The sequence below is a fragment of the Sinohyriopsis cumingii genome, chromosome 14 (assembly GCF_028554795.1).
Source record: "Sinohyriopsis cumingii isolate HCF-2022 chromosome 14, ASM2855479v2, whole genome shotgun sequence".
Classification (NCBI taxonomy): Eukaryota; Metazoa; Mollusca; class Bivalvia; order Unionida; family Unionidae; genus Sinohyriopsis; species Sinohyriopsis cumingii.
The window spans coordinates 96,772,700-96,793,423 of NC_142974.1; the positions used below are offsets into that span (position 1 = coordinate 96,772,700).

At 35.8% G+C, this 20,724-nt stretch overlaps 1 protein-coding gene across 2 annotated transcripts in view; it reads right to left on the minus strand.

The window, feature by feature from the left end:
- Positions 1-20,419, minus strand: part of LOC149784443 (23 kDa integral membrane protein-like) — a 40,389-nt gene extending 19,970 nt beyond the window's left edge. The window contains exons 1-3 of one of the 2 annotated variants that reach the window (XM_089932516.1): positions 20,269-20,419; positions 17,149-17,226; positions 749-825 (exon numbers count right to left, since the gene is read on the minus strand). In XM_089932516.1, coding sequence (XP_089788642.1) covers positions 749-817 — 69 coding nt within the window. In that variant the 5' untranslated portion in view covers positions 818-825; positions 17,149-17,226; positions 20,269-20,419. Of the gene's footprint in view, positions 1-748; positions 826-4,056; positions 4,155-17,148; positions 17,227-20,268 lie in introns of those variants that run through there. The other variant, XM_089932517.1, reaches the window with a different exon arrangement.
- Between the last annotated feature and the right edge of the window lie 305 nt (positions 20,420-20,724).

Sequence of the window (20,724 nt, forward strand, 5' to 3'; positions counted from 1 at the left end):
ATTCACTAACACGTCTATTCGTGCACTTCATTCATTCTTCCATTCACTCATCGCTCAGTTACGCTCACTCATGCACTCGTTCGCTCACTTACTATCACTCGGCGCTCTGTCACGTTCACTCAATGACTCACGTTCTCACACTTACATTCATTTTGACTACACTTATCATTCCACTCGTCCTACTCTGCTTACACACTAACCCTATCATTTCGATTATCTATCGTAAGGGGTCGTCCATTAATTATGTCAACAAAATAGGGGGGAGGGGTTTGAAGAAGTTTGACAATTGTTGACATGGGGGAGGGGGGAGTTCAAGATAAATTGACGTCAACAATGTTATTTTTTACAAAAAATCAACCACTATGCCCATTATAACAAATGAGGAACATTTGGCTTCCCTATGGGAAGATGATAGAAGCTAGAATATAAACTCTCGATTTTTTCATGAATTCAAAGTGTTATAGTCCATTTGAAATCTGTTAAACAGGTAAAAAAATGTATTAAAATTTTTTTGTAGACCTTTTAATTTTCATAATTATATTTTTAGCATATTTTTAGCATAAAAGCCAGCCGTATAAAATATTGTTAGTTTGGGGGGGGGGGGTAAAATTTTATTAGGGGGGGTCACTGAAAGTTTGACATTTGTTGACAAAGGGGGGGATGGGGGTAAAAAATTGCCTAAAAATTGTTGACATAATTAATGGACGTCCCCTAAGTTTACATGTACCTGACAGTTATGTATACTTACAAAGACAAGTAGATTCACTACAAACAGGATATACTTGCAACATTTCAGTCCACAGCCTAACTCTGCCATTCTCAAACCTATAATAATAATAATAATAATAATAATAATAATAATAATAAATAATAATAATAATTATAATGATGATGATGATGATGATGATGATGATAAGAAGAAGAATGATGTCTTTTACTTTTTTATACTTCTGCTCCATCCCTTCTAGTAAAGAAAGAAGTAGTAAATAAAGAAGCGATGTTGGTTGTAGTGATCCTAATGATGTTGTTGATGTTGTTTTAGCAGCACCAGCAGTTGTATTGGTGGCGGTGAATTCCGGGCGTTGTCAGAATTATTACGGAACCCATCATAAATCTAGAGTTATATATAACTGCTCATCGTGGAAAGTGAGAATTGTTTCAAAACTAAATTTTTATTTATCTGCATAATATGATGAGGTCATTATTGCTAAATAATTATAGGTTACTGCATTTGTATGGGAAAATATGAACGAGTTTTTCGAATGGAAATACTGCACGACCTTGGGAGTTCATATTTTCCCTTACAAATGCAGTAACCTTTTTATTATATGCTCATTTTTTAATTCTACATAATGCTAAATTATATAAACAAAATACACTACAAGAAACAAAGTAACTGAATCTATGCCGTATTCCAAACTAAATACACAAGCGCAGATTCATCATTACACGAATGCTCCGGTGGCCTAGTAGTTAGAGCGTCCGCCTCGGATGTGGGAGGTCGTGGGTTCAAACCCCGACCGAGTCATACCAAAGACTTACAAAAATTGAACTAACAGCTGCCTCGCTTGGCACTCAGCATTAAGAGGTTAGTGTTATGACTGGTCGGCCTGGTGTCAGGATAATTTGACTAGGTAGGACATCATGTTACATGTCTGCGGCATGATGCCCCAGTGCTAGACATCACTATAAACTGCCACACTGCAGACATCGTAGCGATATGACTGAAAAATAGTTATTAAAACTACGTTAAAAATCCTAATCACACACTCATCATTACACAACAACAACATTATTATTGTGCACATAACTCCGCCCAGATAAATGTGAACTTAGTCGCGCGCTCGACATAACTTTCGCAAGAAAATGGCGTGTCTAGTTAAAATTCAAATTTGGAGTCATATTGTGAATGAATGCGCATTGCAACAACTATTCCTTTTGATCTGGAATTAATAGCTTTTTATATTTTTTCGATTCTACGAAATTTCGTGATTATGGACTGGATTTATATAAAACAATTCCACATGAAATACATCGGATTGAAGAAGCGAGGGAGAAGTGTGTTAACATCTACAGATGTGTTTCTGTTTCTGTCATTGAATGTTTGAAATTATAATGTGGGAAAAATATGAAGTCTTTCAATTGCAATTTATCACAAAGACGCTATGGAATTTAATGCTTATTTCATTTTGAGTGCAGTCAGGAGGATGTAATTGCACTTATATTCGAAATTACAGGACAATTTTGAAATGTGTAATTAAGATTGAGAACCTATGACATGGCTCATGTAATTCGGATTTGCAGAACTAAGAAAGTACATTTTCAAGAAATTCAGGATGTAAAACTGTAAGCATATTTTTTGCCATTGTTATCACCAGCTAAAGAAGACAGTATATGCCCTGTCACTTGTATGTTATTTGTAAGGACCCTTTCTTGCGTCTGTTGTATAGCTAGCCTAAATCTGAAACATTGTATCAAAAAAAGTTAACGCGGAATGTGCCAAAGTAGCTGGTATGTGGCAGTCCATGAAATATTTGCTTTACTTCATTCAAATTTAAACAACCACAACGTAAAGCGCCTACTACTGAGTGTACATAATTTGTTTACAAATCAAAAGTGCTGGCGTCTGCGTCCATTGTTAGTTTACAATGGAAAGTAGTTCCTTTATGGACGTGAATGCAATGTGTGTATTTGCACGCGAGTTCAGTATCGGGTAATAGTGCACGATTCTGACAATGTAAAGATAACGGAGAAAAAAATGAGATATAGTAAGTATAGGTTACTGCATTTTTATGTGAAAATATGAACGAGCTTTTCGGATGGAAATACTGCACGACTTTGAGTTCATATTTTCCCATAGAAATGCAGTAGTCTTTTTATTATATGCTTATTTTCATATTCTACCTAAGGCTTAATTATGTAAACAAAAATACACTACACAAAACAAAGTAAATGAATATATTCCGTATTCCATACTAAATGCACAAGCGCAGATTCATCATTACACAGCAACATTATTAATGCGCACATAACTCCGCCCAGATAAATTTGAACTTAGTCGCGCGCTAGACAGAACGTTCGACAGAAAATGGCGTTTTTGGTCTACTTAAAATTGAAATTTGGAGTCATATTGTGAATGAATGCGCATTGCGACGGAGCAGCGTGTTGACATCTGCAAGTGTGTTTCTGTTCTCTCACTGAATATTTGAAATCATAATGTTGAGAAAATATGAAGTCTTTCAATTGCAATTATCAAAAAGACGCTATGGAATATACTGTTTATTTCATTTTTAGTGCAGTAAGGAGGATGTAATTGCACTTGGAATATAGTCGAAATTACAGTAGAATTTCAAAACGTGTAATCAAGCTTGAGAACCCATGACATGGCTCATGTAATTCGGATTTGTAGAACTAAGAAAGTACATTTTGAGGAAATTCAGGATGTAAAACTAAGTATATTCGTTGCCATTCTTATTACCAGCTTAAGGAGACAGTCTATTCCTTGTCACTTACATGTTATTTGTAGGTACCCAGCAATTTTATGAAATCTGGCGTGTATCGCCCGCCTAAATCCGAAACACTGTATCAAAAACATTAACGCTGAATGTAGCAAAGCATCTGGTATGTGGCAGTCCACGAAACATCTGCTTTAGTTCATTCAGAAACAAATTTAATCAACCAAAAGGTAAAGTACCTACTACATAAGTGTACATGATGTGTTTACAAATCAAAAGTTCTTGCGTCTGCGTCCATTGTTTGTTTACAACTGAAAGCAATTCCTTTATGAATGCAATATGAAGAGCGCGCGAGTTCAATATTGTAAAATACTGAACGATTCTGACAATGTAAAGTTAAGGGAGAAACAAATTAGCATATAATAACAAGTTTTATACACTTTAATGATTTTTCTGTCAAGTTTTCCGTTACTATCGCTTTGCATGAGTTTTGATGACTACTATTCCGTAAACGAGTTGCAAAACATACAAAACTGCAACTATACAATTATTCAAAACATACTAGCAGTTTTATCACACCAAATAATTTTTCTGAACTTACGTGTATTAGATTTAATGCTTGTTATGTATTCCAATATTTTCTCATACGCTCCGGACACTTATTTAACGTAAGCCATCTATCTGTATCGCACAACTCAGCGACCGACTGGCACGCAAGATCGAGGATATGACGTCAGTGAATTTCACATAGCCCTACCTTTCGTCAAGCCAAACAAAAACCAGTTATAATGGAATGTCCACGCCTATCTTGTAAACATATCGATATCCCGAGTACAGTACCTGTGTGCCTTTCACAATATAGGATTTGGTTTCTTAAAAACTGTCTTTTGAAAGGACCAGCCTACATTGATTCCCCGACTACAATACTGTGAAACTCCCGATTCATTTGAGACCCAAATTTCGAATATCTCTTCTTAAAAGATGACTGTCATGTACATAGACGCACTCACTCAATCAAGAGGTATTTTTGCCTTAAAGGCACAAATACGTCGAAATTTTAGTCCAAAATCAAACATTATCTTCGTTGAGGTACCAGTATCAAACAGACAAATTCATACACGATATAGTTACAAAAAGGAATGGACAAAATAACGTTAGAACCAAAATCGATCGCTATGGAACACAAGTTATTTCAAAGTTATAACCGGAACATCGTCGGCCATTTAAGCTTTTCTGACGTATTTTTTTATGCTGCACTCTGAAAGGGAAGAATTACTCAGACCCAACAAAATAGAGTTTATTCCAACAATTATTTTCAATTTTTTCATCGACTTTGACAGAAAAGCCGAGTGTATGTATGTATGTATGTATGTATGTATGAATGACTTCAAAATAGTAAACACATAATTTATTTACAAATATGCGTTATTTCTGTCTCAGTACCAGGTATAAAATACAACTGACTTCCGCATAGTTACATCATTAATCCAGGTTTTACACCCGGATATAGTACATAAACCTGACGCTAACTAATACAGACCTAGCTCTACCGTCACATAATGTATCAAAAGACCAGTGTCTTCTTCTGGGTTTGCTTGCAATTATAAATCATATATCCTTACATACTAACTACTAACGCATTGTGCGCAGGCAGATTTATGCAGTTCTCAGTTAAACTTGTGTCATCAGCATTAAGATGTTCTATACAGATCTGAGTTGGGCGCGGTAAAAAGTGCAGTCAGACCGTGTTCTGTGCGCTATTATGAGCAGGCGGAATTTTTCTACACTATTCTCACTTGTGTGGGGTTTTATTGCGTAGTCAGATATTGTTATGTGCAGTCCTTAGCTGCATTTGCATTATATCCGGTGAAAAGAATGTTTAAAAACATTCGACATTTGCATATATGAATTCAACAGAACTAGTAGATTTAATTACTGTTATTGTTGTGGGTTTAATGCCATTTTTTCACCACACGATAGGCCATACATTGCGGCTAGTGCTTTTGGTGGAGGAAGAACCAGAGAAAACCCAAGGGAGAACCACAGACCCACGGGATGCTACTGGTGAGCTTTCTCACGTACCCACATTGGCCTAGCCCGAGACTCAAACCCACGCAGAGGTGAGATGGCAGTGATCGGTAAAGGCGAACACTTCAGACCACTCGGTCACCCTGGGCCCCAGTAGATTTAATTAATGAAACATTAATTGTCTGTTTAAACATGCAGGTTATTACATTAATGATATAATAACTCTTTGTTTAAGCATGACACTTTAAAAAAATTTATATTCATCCACACACGTGAACTGGCAATGTTGATTTTTATACATTTCAATTACTTTAATCACAGAAAATAGAAGTAAGCTTTGCTTATGACTCCATTACTAATTAATTGCACTTAAGTATTTCTCATTTCATATTGGTTAGTTTAATCCCAGACACTGCCGATATTCCTTTCTAATTTAGACTTTATTTCTTATCTTTCTAGTTCATTAAAACCCTTTCCAATGTATCGCAAGCCAAATAGTTCGTTTTCTATGTAATAAAGACATATTAAAATATAAATAGAACACAGAAAGTTTAATTTCAATGAATATATGTTTGAAATACAAAAATGTATGTTTTAGACATCTCAATTAAAAGCAGAGATATCTCTCTTTCTGGAATGAAACTCGTTTTGCTTGCTATATTGAAGAGGTCAAAGTGCCAACAAATGTGTCCTGTGATGTCGTATATGTGAGAACTGGATTTGGGAATGTATTGATTGTTGTTATACGCACATCTTGCGAGAGTTAGTCACGATGATATATATGTAATATTTATTTTTTGCAGTGAAACCCTGACAAACATATACTTCTTAAGATTGGTCCCAGTTAAACTATTTCCCTTCTGAAGACGTAAACCAGTCAGAAATCCCATGAAAATGGCGTCGGAAACCACAGAAGAAAGTGATGACATGCCGACGGGGTGGGGGGGGGGGGCTTGTCTTTTCGACAGCGATTTAGCATAATATAATTAGTTTGGTTGATTGGTTTTCATGCTGAGGAAATGGGAACCAAATGCCTTTCACAAGGACACGCAAAGGCAGCCAATCTAGCCTGGGCGGGTATTGAACCAGCTAGCCATGAATTACGTGTCCTGCGCTCTTTCAAACGAGCTCCCATGGCTCTCCGTTTTGACATATGGTCATCTTACCAAGGGACTAGAACGACCGTACAGGCAAACTTCCATCTAAGCTTAAATGCCTTAGAATCGTAGCACAAGACTCCGATGATAAGACCAGGAATGTTCCATGATCCCTTCTTCCACCATCAGAAAATGTTTGCAAACTTCAATTTTATGACGCATTATCCAGTTAGATAAATACATGTCCATCCGTTGACCTACTAGGATGGCATGAATGATACATGGGCAGCAGTATCAAATTGTCTACTGAAATATTGATTGGGCTAGTTTGATTTAAGTTTATCAGCACTACAACGACTTCTAGTCATCTGGCCCAGCTGAAAGAGAAGAGAAAAGAGAGAGAGAGAGAGATTTACGGACGGTTTATATTTATAATTGTATGTTGTAACGTAAGCAATATGTGATTACATACATTTGAACTTCCGGGGAAGTACCTAGTTAGATAGGATATTCTAGAGGAGATGAAATATCTATTTAACGATTTCCAGTAGAAACAAAATAAATGAATAAATAAAAGGGAATAAAGAATGAACAAAATGCCATTCGACACATGAAAAAATAATTAGTCACAGAGTTTTTAAAAAATTACATAAATACAATTGTCATCGTAGTAGAAATTACATCAGTTGTTCTACAAAATGTACAATCAATAAGTAAGCAATAACAAAAAATTATTTATTATATTTTTTTCTATTCAATTTTGAAAAAGTATTTCTTTCATAATTGAGTGTAATTTATATATAAATAGAACAAATAAAACAAAATATCTAGATAGAGAAATACCTTATTTTTTAATACAAATTTTGCACACACCAATATAATATTTTGAAAATGAGACACTTTTCCTTAATTTATTTTTCTTTTCCTTTCTTTCTTTTCAATATGTAAGAACGATTTACTTTCGCACAAGTTCTGACAAAGTTTAAATGCCTGAATATAAATTGATCTATCTTGTCTAAATTTATCTTTGACAATGCCATCATGCACATTTTGTAAAATTTCTTATGATCCTTGTACATCATGCCACACCGTGAACAATGTAAAAACCCAAGATAAGCACCAAGGGACATTTTGACCTGACAACGTTAGAAAACAGCCGAGTTATAATATTCTTTCTTAGCCTGAGATTTGCCTACTTAAACCTTACCTGGCAATACATTTCTGTTGATAATAATTAACAGCTTTATCACTTGCCAATCGACAATGTCGAAAGGAAATATTTGCACAAAATATCAGTGGTTACCATAGGAAATAGGAATACAAACATGGTCTGCATCGGGTATTGTAAATTAATGGCAATGATTTTCATATTATCAATAGGAATACAAACATGGGTTGTACTGGGAAGTGTAAATAATGGGCGACGATATTCACAAATGAATGTCAGTAAGACTACAAACATGAGTAGTTGTACTATGTATTGCAAATGATAAGCAATGATTTTCACATATCACTATCAAGATAATGCAGATTTAAATTCATAACTGACCGTCACAAATAGCAAAAACATTATATCATGTGTCATGAATACACTGATTATACAATGCACAATACATTTGCTTTCGGTAAAAATATCAGTTGAATAAAAAAAACTAACTTTATTATTCTGTCATTACTTTCACAGCATTTTCACCTTTGTTCTTTATTCGCTTTTGCTTCCTTTTTACATTAAGAAAAATGAAGATAGCGTACCTGAGTAAATAATTCATTCGAATCACTTAATCCTTACAACCTCTTTCGAGATAACAATTTCGACCTGTACATTAAAATACAGAAATCGTGACTCAGTTATCCTCCTCATATCCTAGAAGTGTAAAAATGTGCCAATAGAAAGGTAAGCAATGATATGTTGTTTCCGTATACGTGTCCCGAACTGGCTAAACAGAATCGTATAGCTTGTGTTGCACGTAGTTACGGTTAAACCAGTTTTTTTTTTTAATTAAACAAAAACGGGGGGGGGAGGGGGTCAGGTAACAACATGGATATAATTAGTTCTTTTCTACAAATCGAAGGAAGAATATTTATTTTCAAACTATTTAGGGACCGGGAATTTCTTTTTCAAACATGTCTTAGGCCTTACACTCGAATGTCATTGTAACTTCGAAGTCCATCCTGCGGATTGTACATCAAATGTATGCCAATAACAGCAAAGTGGATCACTTCGGCTATTTATGAAACAATGACAGAGACGATGCAAATGCATTGAACTGTTGGGTTTTTTTTTTTTCTTTCGTAACTTCGCGGTCAGTTCTATGGTGAATCAAATTTGCTGACAACTACGTTAAACAACATGTGCTCGTGAGACCGCATGTTCTCGTGAGACCGCAGAGAACTATCGTCCTCCATCTTAGTAAAAGTACTGAACCAATGTTCTTTTTTCACACTTTTTTGTGGTTCCCAGCTTTGCATGCTCTCTGCTACGCACTCCGGTAAACGACCAACTAATTAATGAGGTGGCACAGTTCTGACTAGTTACGGGTCAATTAATTTGTTTGCCAACTTAGACCGGGCACCAGCGAAACAGTCCAGTCATAGAAACAGCCGAGGTGGTAGCATAGATTCCGGTATCATTTTTGCCAACAAAATTCCCATCAAACAAAATGTATGAATTTTCTTTAAATCACTGCGCCGAAATACATCAGTTATCATCTTATCTCAGTCAAACGGACGAGGTGGTCCGAATGTACTGTTGTACCTGTTGGATTTCGGGCTTTGACATCTTGACTTGACAGATTTCGGGCTTTGACCACTTGGTCAGGGCCCGGAGAAGATGCGGGTTGGGAAATATTGGGAATGTGGGAAAGCGGTATGCAGAGAGGTAATTTGCGATGATGATCTATCAAAGCTTCTAAAGTATAATTATCATATAATAAACTCGAGCCGCGGGATCCCGTTTCCATCTCATAGCATACATTTACAAATGAACAAGATCACCCACATACTGTCGCTACTAGGCGTTAGCAGTAAGATTAATCATCACACAGTGCCAGCTGACGGTGATTGGTGGTGGGACGGCAAAGTCATAAACATGCGATAAGCGCCTTCGGTATCAATGAATCTGAAATGTTAGCGTGCGTTAGCATTATTTTTCCCATTAGGAACATGCAGTGAAAGAGCCGATTATTGGATTTTGATATTGAAAACTATATAAAAAAAAACAACCTGTCATTCCATAAATGATACACATGGTCTTTGTGCAGTTTACACGCATGTAAAATGCACTATAACCGAGTTTCACTACTTACATGATGCCAAGAATATACCCTATTCATACAGATTTAAACAACAGCAATGAGTACAAGAATGCAGCCAGAATGAAAGCAAGCTATTTTAAGATTATCACTGTGTTGTTGTTGTTGTAGGGTTTAACGCCATTTTTCAGCATACGATAGGCTATACATGGCGGCCAGTATTAATGGTGGAGGAAGAACCCGGGAAATGCCCGGAAAGAACCACCGACCCATGAGAAGCTACTGGCAAGCTTTCTCACATACCCACATTGCCCGAATCCGAGACTCGAAACCATGCAGACAGAGGTGAGATGGCAGTGATCCGTAACGGAAAGCGCTTTAGACCACTCGGCCACTCGGGGCCCTCATCACTGTGTTATATATATATATATATATATATATATATATATATATATATATATATATATATATATATATATATATATATATATATATATATATATATATATATATATATATATAATGTGCTTTGCAGGCAAAACCAAAGCATTAAGTTGACAAAGACAAGATTTGACACCGTCAACACCCAGAGAATGATCTGCAGAAAAACAATGATGTAAAGAAAAATGGGTTATGCCAATTTCTCTGTGTGTGTGTGTGTGTGTGTGTGTGTGTTCTGCTTGAAACAGTTTACAAGTCAACTTATGGATAAGTGCTTACGAAATGTTGGAGTATGTATATAAAAACTTTATATTCTTTTATAGCTAAGGGTCCAAGCAGTACAAAATTACTATTAAAAAAAAGCACATGTAAGAGTGCATTTTCATGCGCTACTCTTAGTTGTGTACACACACACACACACACACACACACACACACACACACACACACATATATATATATATATATATATATATATACATACACACACACAGACACACACACACAAAAATCATATGGCGAATAACAGACCTTTCAAGCTAGTTGAAACACGATCAATTTAAAGGTTTAATTCCTGTAGAAACAGCCATGTACAGTTCTGCAAACACAACGGTTCTTCTGTTTTATTTATTTGTCTTGTCTGTGTTTTGTATTTGCCTTTGAAAAAGACTCATTAAGAGTCGAAAGCGCTCAAGCTAGTTAGATACTAGTTTTGCACTGTTCATTGTCAGTTTATTACATACATATAGAAATGTATGAGAATACCGGTAAGCACCATGGAGTAAATTTGTACCTTAATAACGAATTAGTGTTTTAAAATGATGCATCAAGTTTGCAGGGGACGAAGACCAGAATCTCTATTTCTCAAATCCACAAAGAAATGGTTAAGTAGCTGAGTCAATATTTCATTATGACACAATTATCGAGATCTTCCACAACAGCCGATTTAAAGCACGTTGTAAATTGTTACATACTTCCCAAGATCTCGTATACTTTTCGTTGATATTATTGGAATTAATAGTACTGTTTCTGCGATTATTAAAACTGTATAATAAGCATTGTTTTCTCCATTATTATATACCATTATTATATAAGAGAAAGCAGTCACAGTCACGTCATTTTACGACCAATCTCTCCTCCAGTTCACAACACTTAAATACACATAGGTAACTAGTGATTTCATATTGGTGACGACATAATGTAATGATCACGTAATTTCCAGCTGAGCAGTAGGAGTTGATTTTATAAAGCGAACTACCTTAAACCCAAAACTATTTTCTGCTGAAGGTTATATTTTATTTCTCCTCGTCTCTTTTAAACTCCGACAAAGGTTACTATAATTGATTACATCGTAACCAGTCTTTTACACTTGACAATTTACCCCAACAATGGTTCCCAAAATACTATTTATTAATAAGTATTAAACACACAGTATCCTACCTTGTTTACTGTATGTTGTTTTGTCGATGAAACACCCACAATGGGTGCGGTTATACGTGTTTTTGATGAATTATTTACAAATTGAACCGCATTCTTATCAGCTGTTTCACCAAATCATTCGATCAATTGGTGTGGTGTTTCTACCTTACAATTTTTCGTTTCTGGGCTTTCTGGGTTACACCAATGTTAAAGCAGGAACTTACCACCCTGACTAAATGAATTAGTCATACCTGTAATAATGTGAGCAGTTATGCGTTGCAGTCCCTACTGACTGCGATAAGCCAACTAAGGCGTCATCTAAACTTTGCCTAATATTTTAGATTTATGAGCAGTGTCGGATTACCAAACAGGCAGAGTAGGCACCGATCTAGGGGCAAAATAATATTGATAAAACGTATTAGGTGATAATTCGCCGGGGGGGGGGGGTCCCCAAGATTTCGACTGCCTAAGGGCATCCACAGGGTTTAATCTGGCACTGTTTATGAGTAACTATATTCTGTATAGTGATAAAATATATTTCTCGATAAGCTTTCGCAATTATTTTCCTTATCGGTTTTGACAGGAATAATAAAGTAATACTTCCTTCTTGTGATTTGCCCGATGTGTTAAATACATACGTATAACCGCATCCATTGTGGGCGTTTCATCGACAGAACAACGTACATGTATGTAAGCAAGATTTATCACAAGTGTGCAAAGGATGCACATGTATAGCAAATTTCAAAAGCGATTTAGCGTACACTAGAGTATCAAATGGAGGAGAGAGAAAACGATACACGTAAGGAAAAAAAAGAAATAAAAAACCCCACTTGATCAACATATATGGAATAAGAGACTCGAACCCACGCAGACAGAGGTGAGATGGCAGTGATCCGTAACGGAGAGCGCTTTAGACCACTCGGCCACTCCGGGCCCCCACAGGAGGCAACAGTACGTAAATCGCGAAATAACACAGCAGGCCTACCATAACGCAACAGTACGTAAATCGGGTCAGTAACACAGCTGGCTTATCATGATGCAATAGTATGTAAATCGCGTAAGTAACACAGCAGGCCTATCAAGCTGCAAAAGTATGTAAATTACGATAGTAACAGTAATCGTGCGATAATATGTATTTCTTCATGAACATAAACATAGATCAAACATGAAAGCATAATTAGAACAGGGTTTCTGTTTAATAATTATATATTCTTTTGTCAAAAGCAATCTAAGCAGAATGTACTATCTGATAAATGTGAGCAAATAATCAATGATTTATAGTGGTTTTACTGTTGGATAATGGTCTCGCATGAAGTTCATGGCTATCGTATTCTTGCCAAATTTTACTTTTGTGTCGCTCACAATACTCAACAGTACAAACACTATATATATATATATATATATATATATATATATATATATATATATATATATATATATATATATCAACATGTAGAAGGATCAATTTTAACACCTTTTTTTCAAAGCAATTATTTGTCGTTAAGCACCAGATGTGCACAGAGAGTTCACTTGTAGTAAATACCTGGTCCTGATTTCACTAGCATGTCGCAAAGTTAAGTCGATGTTTAAGGTATTTGATTCATCAGATATGAGTAAGACTTAACTTTGTTACGTATTAGGCTCCAATTTAACCATCATAAGCCTTATAGTGAAGTTATGACAAAAATATTGATCCTGGTCAATTTAAGTCAGACGTAAATTTAGGCCAATATCAGATCTCTGGATTCTTGGCTTAAGTTTTAATCCAAAGTAAATTTTTTTTAGCAAAAACCAAGCTGGGTCTGAAGATCATTAAACACTAGGGTCTCAGTCTAAGTTTTGCCATCAGGTAATCAACCATGGTGTATCAAAAGTAATGTATTTTCGATCTCAAGCTCAAACTCACCTTAAGGCCGGATTTCTTCTATCAAGACTCATGTTTAAGTTTGGATTTCGAATATTGATTGTTAATTCCAGAGCCGAATTTCACCAAAACAAGTTTTTCATATCAAGGGGTTCCGTTGCAGCTCAGATGGTCGGAACTTGTAGTCCGAAGGTCACGAGTTAGATATTCAACAAGATCAACCATGGTAGGCTGAAATGGAGTATCTATAGGAAAGGCACTTTGTTCCAATTTAATCAGCTTTATATAAACAATTAAAGTACTGAAAGTAGAGTTGAAAACCACCCACCAACTTTAATTAAGATAAAACTTAAGGTATTCGTTTGAAAAGTTTTAAATTTAATTTATATTTCAGCCAATCTAACCGTTAGATTCTGAATTTAATCTTAGGCCAGACCTAAGTTTGTTGGTGAAATCCGGGATTGGAATTCGAATGCAGAATCAAATCGGTATTAGACAAACTCTCTCTCCCCCCCCTCTCTCTCTCTCTCTCTCTCTCACACACACACACACATACACACACACACACACACACGCACACACTGTCACTGCCTGCCCGCGACTACATAAGTCAAGAACAAAGGAATTTGTTAGAAACCATGTATATAAGTTAGATCCAGCCGCTATAGCGGTCTTGTTCGTAATTATTACGAGAGCCCAGCTTTGTTGGATGTAAAAAATCACATATGTACGTCGAAAGCTTTGTTCAAGAACAAAGGACCCTTATTGGCGTCATAAATCTCACCACGTTGACAGACGGCCCGAGCATTGTCTGCTAAGTTGAATAGAACAGGGTAGAATCGATATCCAGTCGGAATTGAGAGAGGGTGTGGTCACCATTTTAACCCGAATTTAACTGAGTACTTTAGACTAGAAATCCCAGTCAATGTGGAATATCATGCTGCGAAGTTGTACCAATAACTCCCGGAAACCACTCGTGAATTGGCAGGAAAACTTAGGAAATTCCAAGGAAAGACAAAGCTTCGTAAAGGTCAGTGAGTTTTTTGCTCGATTGTTGCAGAATATTATGGCATTGTAATTGTAATTATGTGCACTATATATACTTCATTACTAGAATCGTTAGTACGTAGAATTACCTTTGTAGTGTTTAATTTACATGCGTATTTGATAAATGAACTATGATTATGTAAAGAACTATGTAGATTTCTAGCTCATAGTTAGAATTAATATTGTAATTCACTACTTGGTTAATTCGTAGTACACTAGTGCGTTTATTCATGTGATATTCTACATTTTGCAACTGTTGAATTGAGATGTAACTTTGGAAAATGGTTGCAGTGTGTAAAATTAGCTAATATGGATATTTGAATATTTGTGTACACTTGTGGGAGTGTAATATAAGAGATGCGTCTGATTGCTGTGCTATTGTTCAGTATAATAAGATTAAGAATATATATATATATATATATATATATATATATATATATATATATATATATATATACGGATGTGACGCAATTTACTGATGTCTGTATGATAAGTAGTTGATACCGTGCTTTTATTACGACGCTGTTTACCATACAAGAGCGTATGGGTATTTCGATGTGCACGAATGCGTGACCGAAAAATGTAATAGCCTTTATCTGATGATTACTGGTTTAGTGTGAGACGAGATGGCTAAGGAAATATGCTAACGTCCTTGTATTTTCACAAGAAGCTTTTAGGGGACAGACTTTCGGTGTGGTTTAGTCCCGAGTCTCTAGGAGAGAGACGGAATAGAGACTAGTGGAGAAGTCGATTGTGAAATGAAGGATAGTCGGAGAGCATAGTCAAGGAGGAGGAGGAAAAAGAGTTGAGGAGGAGAAATTGGAGAAGGAGCAGTCAAGGAGAAGGAGTTAGGAGGGAAGTCGGAAGGAGAGAAGGAATTGGCGGGATAGGAGAAATACAGATGAGTAGAAAACATGGACAGGTTGAAAAGCGATCTCACGCTATAAATCACAGGATGCAATAGGCTATCACTTGGTCGAGAGGAAGACGAGTGATTGGGAAATTATTACCATTTGAATATTGAATTGTATTAAATTGTTATTCCTTTGAATTTCACCTTTGTGTTCTCAATAATTTAACTGTCGGCATTGCTGACTGGGGGCTCGGAGCTTTACCTCTCTCTATCACTAACTTCACTTCCTACAAAATCGAGCCTAGGTGGAACTTCCATAGTAATTTAAATAATATATTGGGAGCACCCCACCCCAACCCTACCAAACGACACACACACACACACACACACACACACACACACACACACATCAGGAGGTCCGATATGAGACCGTATTCTGCTGACCCAGTTGTTCACCAATCAGACCACATCTTTCAAATTTCTAAAAGTGACAACACATCGTTGCTACTGATAAATAACTATCATTAACACGAAATGATCCACTTTATCTGATTGGCTATTAAAAACAAACTGATTGAAAATTTCATATGACACCAAGCCATAAACTTTCGTCGGTGTCCGTCAGATTTCATCTTAGGAAAGTGGAGATCTGATTATAATCTGACTGGTTTCATCCGCTTCACATTTTCGTATGACCAAGTAGAAATAAAGTTATCAAATACATTTTAGAGTATTTTAAAGCTGGCGAAGTAACGTTATGCAAACACTGCTGTAACTGTTTATATAAAACGCCGACTAAACTGGGCCAAAGTGTCTTTCCCAAAGATACACCAAGGCTGCCTGCGGTGAAGCTTTCAATTACATGTATAATAACAAAAAGTCATCGGTATGTACTGACCTAAAATAACTAAACTCAAAACAAAAGGATCCAGATTGGCCCAAAACAACGTTTTTCAATGACAATTTCGTTTGATTTGAACAATAAAATGACATACCTTAACTACGTTTGTTATCATTTTATATTCTTAAAGTAACACATTATATATACTTGATTTACTACAATAAAACAGCTTTTGACAGTCGAAGTTTACATTGGCAATCGCCTGCTATTTTTGTTGTTTCACAAACTGGCTCTTTCCTTTCTCATTCACTTTTTCATACAAAAATAAATAATTTAAAACTTGAGATACCTGACAATGTCAAAGAACCATTCTGAAAAAAAATGACATGACAAAAATATAGAGCCATTGCCACTGTAAAACATCGAATAGAATATGAACGATGATTTAGTCGACACAGTTTTACTTCATGATTAAGTAACATATTCTTGTGTAGTATTCATATGTTGCCATATGAACGAGACTGTCACAGGAAGTCGCCTATATTAGTTAATCACTAGCGTACTGTAACCCTCATTGATCAATGGGTATTTTCCATTCAGATTCGATCGCTACAAATGTGTATACGTTGACGTGGCACCCTTGGATATTTTTTATGTATATGTATACAGTTTAATTTGTGTTACAAAGACCTGGGAAGAAGGGGAGGAGTCCATTTAAATGAATTCGTTATGAACAAGTTTTGGTGGACAAATTATACGATTCTGACGAACGATCTCGATCGCATTGAAAGTGTAGTCTGTAAGTGCATGTAAATATGTATGTTTGAACAAAATGAAATATTGGATACATTACCGTTGTTCACAGTGGGTTGCTAAATCCAGATGGGTACTTTTGCCGATTTGGCTGTATATGAAAAACTCAACTGTTTCGCTGCAAAATAAATAAATAAATAAATAAAACTGACGCATGCACATGCAAGTCATTAGGATATATGTGTAGTTATATGGGAGATTATTTTCTACAAGCGGTATTACGTACCATATTGTAAGTATAAATAACCTCATGTACGCACCAACGATCAATAAAGATAAACATGCATGTCTTTTATGGTATGCGTTCATTAGGCAGTGCTTAAAATCCGGGTGTGTTGAGGTGATCTGTCATTATGCTGGGGCTAAATATATACCTTTATCTATCATTATGTGGGGGCTAAAAGGTTTATTGAAATTTCGATATTCAATGTCGAGCTTTTAGATTGTATCTATTGAATTACAGAGTGGTTGCTTAAAAGTTAAAGTCATATGTCGAGAATTTCAATTTAACATGTTGATTCACATTTATTGTCCTAAAAGTTCCACTTCGTCTGTCGAGGTTTTAGATTGTATATGCTGAATTACACAGCGGTGGTTGGACCTTTCATTGTGCTTGTCAGACTTGCTATTTGTATATGGTGAAATGTTATGTATGTGTTAAAACTTACATTACATGATGAGAATACACCCTTTAACAATTCAAAATAATATCGAATAGTAACATGTATCATTCATTTGTATTCAGTTATATTGTATATAGTAGTAGTAGTAGTAGTAGTGTTGGATTAACATGGTTTTCGTACGGGTGTACATGTACCACGGGTTTGTGGCTTCACCGCAGCCTGATAATTGATCTTGGGGGAAGGAATAAATGCTTCATCCCCCAGGCGTTTATGCGCACACAGTACACTGTTAATTTACTTCAGCCGTGTGCCCAATTGGACCCTAACGGTCTGAATATATGGCTCACATGAGTGGGATTGGACCCACACACTCATGTATATTAAATAAATTATATTTACCAATCAGTGGGGTGTCAACCAATGCAGTATACAAGTTACGCAGCTTATTTCTTTGATGCAGCCAGACATTCGACGTTGGTGGACTATCTGTTTTATTAAACACGTTAATATTATTGACCCTTGTTCGTTTCTGCGTGGATCAAATATAGGCCGTTCTATAGAATTTGGGGGACGGGTGCATCAAGCGTACACGTACGTGTGTAAAAAAGTATGCATGTGTACAGGGGAGGTGGAGCTTTGCCAGATTTTTGCGTATGTACTAAATGGATGGCCCCTAACGTGTCCAAAAGGGCTTCTTTCTGCTGAGCACGTCTTAAAGGACTATCAAAACAACAAAACAAAAAAACATCTTCATTTTTTCATCTTTAATATACAGTCTAACATTTGGACCGATTTTCTATGAAATCACGAACCTCGTTGTGATCTCAGTGTTATGACCTAAACAACTAGCAAATTGAATTTGATATCTTCTTTTAAATATTTCGTATTCAAAGGAACAGTTTGTGGAAGAGTCCATACACATGTACATTTTTGTCATAAAGGAACGTCGTTCCTGTAAGTTTTGTTCCAGATATTTTATTTCTCTTTATTTAAACATACAATAAGATTCCATGAATCAGCAAACGTTTCACCAAAGCTTTACATTTTAGGTCATGCGATATCTTTTTTATCAGTTGTTAGTTAGCTACACTGTACAATAGCAGGTACCTGTGGATATCAAGGCTGTTACGTCAGCAGTTGCAATCAGATGTGTAAAGAAAGAAAGGAAGTAAAGAAGGAAGTTAAAAACGAAAACAAAAACAGAGAAATAGAAGAAAAAAATTAAATAAAAAGGAATGAATACAACATAAATTATAATACCCAAGTCACTTTAAATCAAACAGTTCAGTATTAATTGTGTTGTTATACATTATGTTTTAGTCCTTTTCTTCCTACACGTCCAGTAAAATGTTTAACGTGCCATTCCTAGTACGTCGATAGTTATTCCTGTTTGTTTTGCAATTGCTTTGTTCAATAATCACAGAGGTATTCAAGCATTATAAAATAATAGAATAGACATATTTACATCTATCGCCCCTTTCCTTACTATATCGGGGGTTAAATTTTGTTAGAACTATTCAGCTATAGGCGATTCAATGACATTTCTGTACCACTACTTGAGAATTTCGTACAAAATGTAAATTGCGATTACCATAAGAATATAAAGATAAAGCTAAATAATGACTGAAACATTAACGTTTCAAATAATAAGTGCGAAATACTTACTTGAATTAGATTTTAAACTTAAAGACAGCCCTCTGAAGTAACGATCATCTTTCGGCAACAGAAGAGAGAGAGAGAGATAACAGTGAGTATAGTTACCACTAAAAAGTCGTTTTCCCAGTCATTATAATAACAGTTGAAGGGACATACTTGTGACCACACGAGTCCTTCTGACCAAATTTAGATTATCTGAACATGTCGTTGTTGTTGTTTGTTTCAACGCCATTTTTCAGCACAAGATAGGCTATACTTGGCGGCCAGAATAAATGGTGGAGGAAGAACCCGTGAAAAGCCCGGCAAGAACCACTGACTCGCGTTTTAGGCCACTAGGTTACTCTGGGGCCCTTAGATTATCTAACAAGTATTTAACATACACTCGTACCAATTCTATTTGGACCCAGTAGTTAATATACACTCGTTTACCAATTCTGTTTGGATCCAGTAGTTAATATACATTCGTACCAATTCTATTTGGATCCAGTAGTTAATATACATTCGTACCAGTTCTATTTGGATATAGTAGTTACTATGAAATCAGACATACTCTAAAACCGACCTTGTGTAAGTACATGTCCTTGGATGGAAAAATGAATTTAAATAACACGTACTTTGTAAATAATATCAATAACTGCCTCGAGTCTGGTCAGTTACTTTTGTACATTTTAGTTATAAGTCTGTATAAAAACGTTTGACTAGTATATAAGTTCTTAGTTGTGATTGATTATTGTAACCAGGTCATCCATGTTGTTGCAAATAAAGTGTAAACACTGCCGACAGGCAGGTAAACAAAACTGTCACATCCTCGATACTATGTCGTCTTTTATAATTTCAATTATTCTTTTTCTTATATATAAATGATGTATGCAGTTACTTACCTCGAAAAATAAAACCCTGCTCAAACGATGAGACGTCAACAAATACAGGAAGAATTTTAAACTGCCTGGTCGATATAATTGTACAGCACCTTTTAAATGGGACGCCGCACCTTGATCTAAACCACGTGACCTGGACACTTGACATTCAGTTGAGAATACTGTCTGTAATCGAGTACGGCTTGACTTGGCGCAGAACCATGAAAGAGATAAGATATAAAAATATACAACTTGTTTTCTTTTTATAGATTATAGGGTTTGAGTCACATAATCTAAAAATAGAAAGAAGAAGACATCGTGTTGCTAATTGATCCTAGTTTAGGTGTTTGTAAAGTGTATGTAAAGGCGGAGAGGTTTATCGTGATTTTCATTTTTTTTCGTATTTATTGCTTTTGACAACAAAAATGTGTAGATTAACATTAGTGGGTGAGACGAAGTATGTTGAAATGATAGAAACTA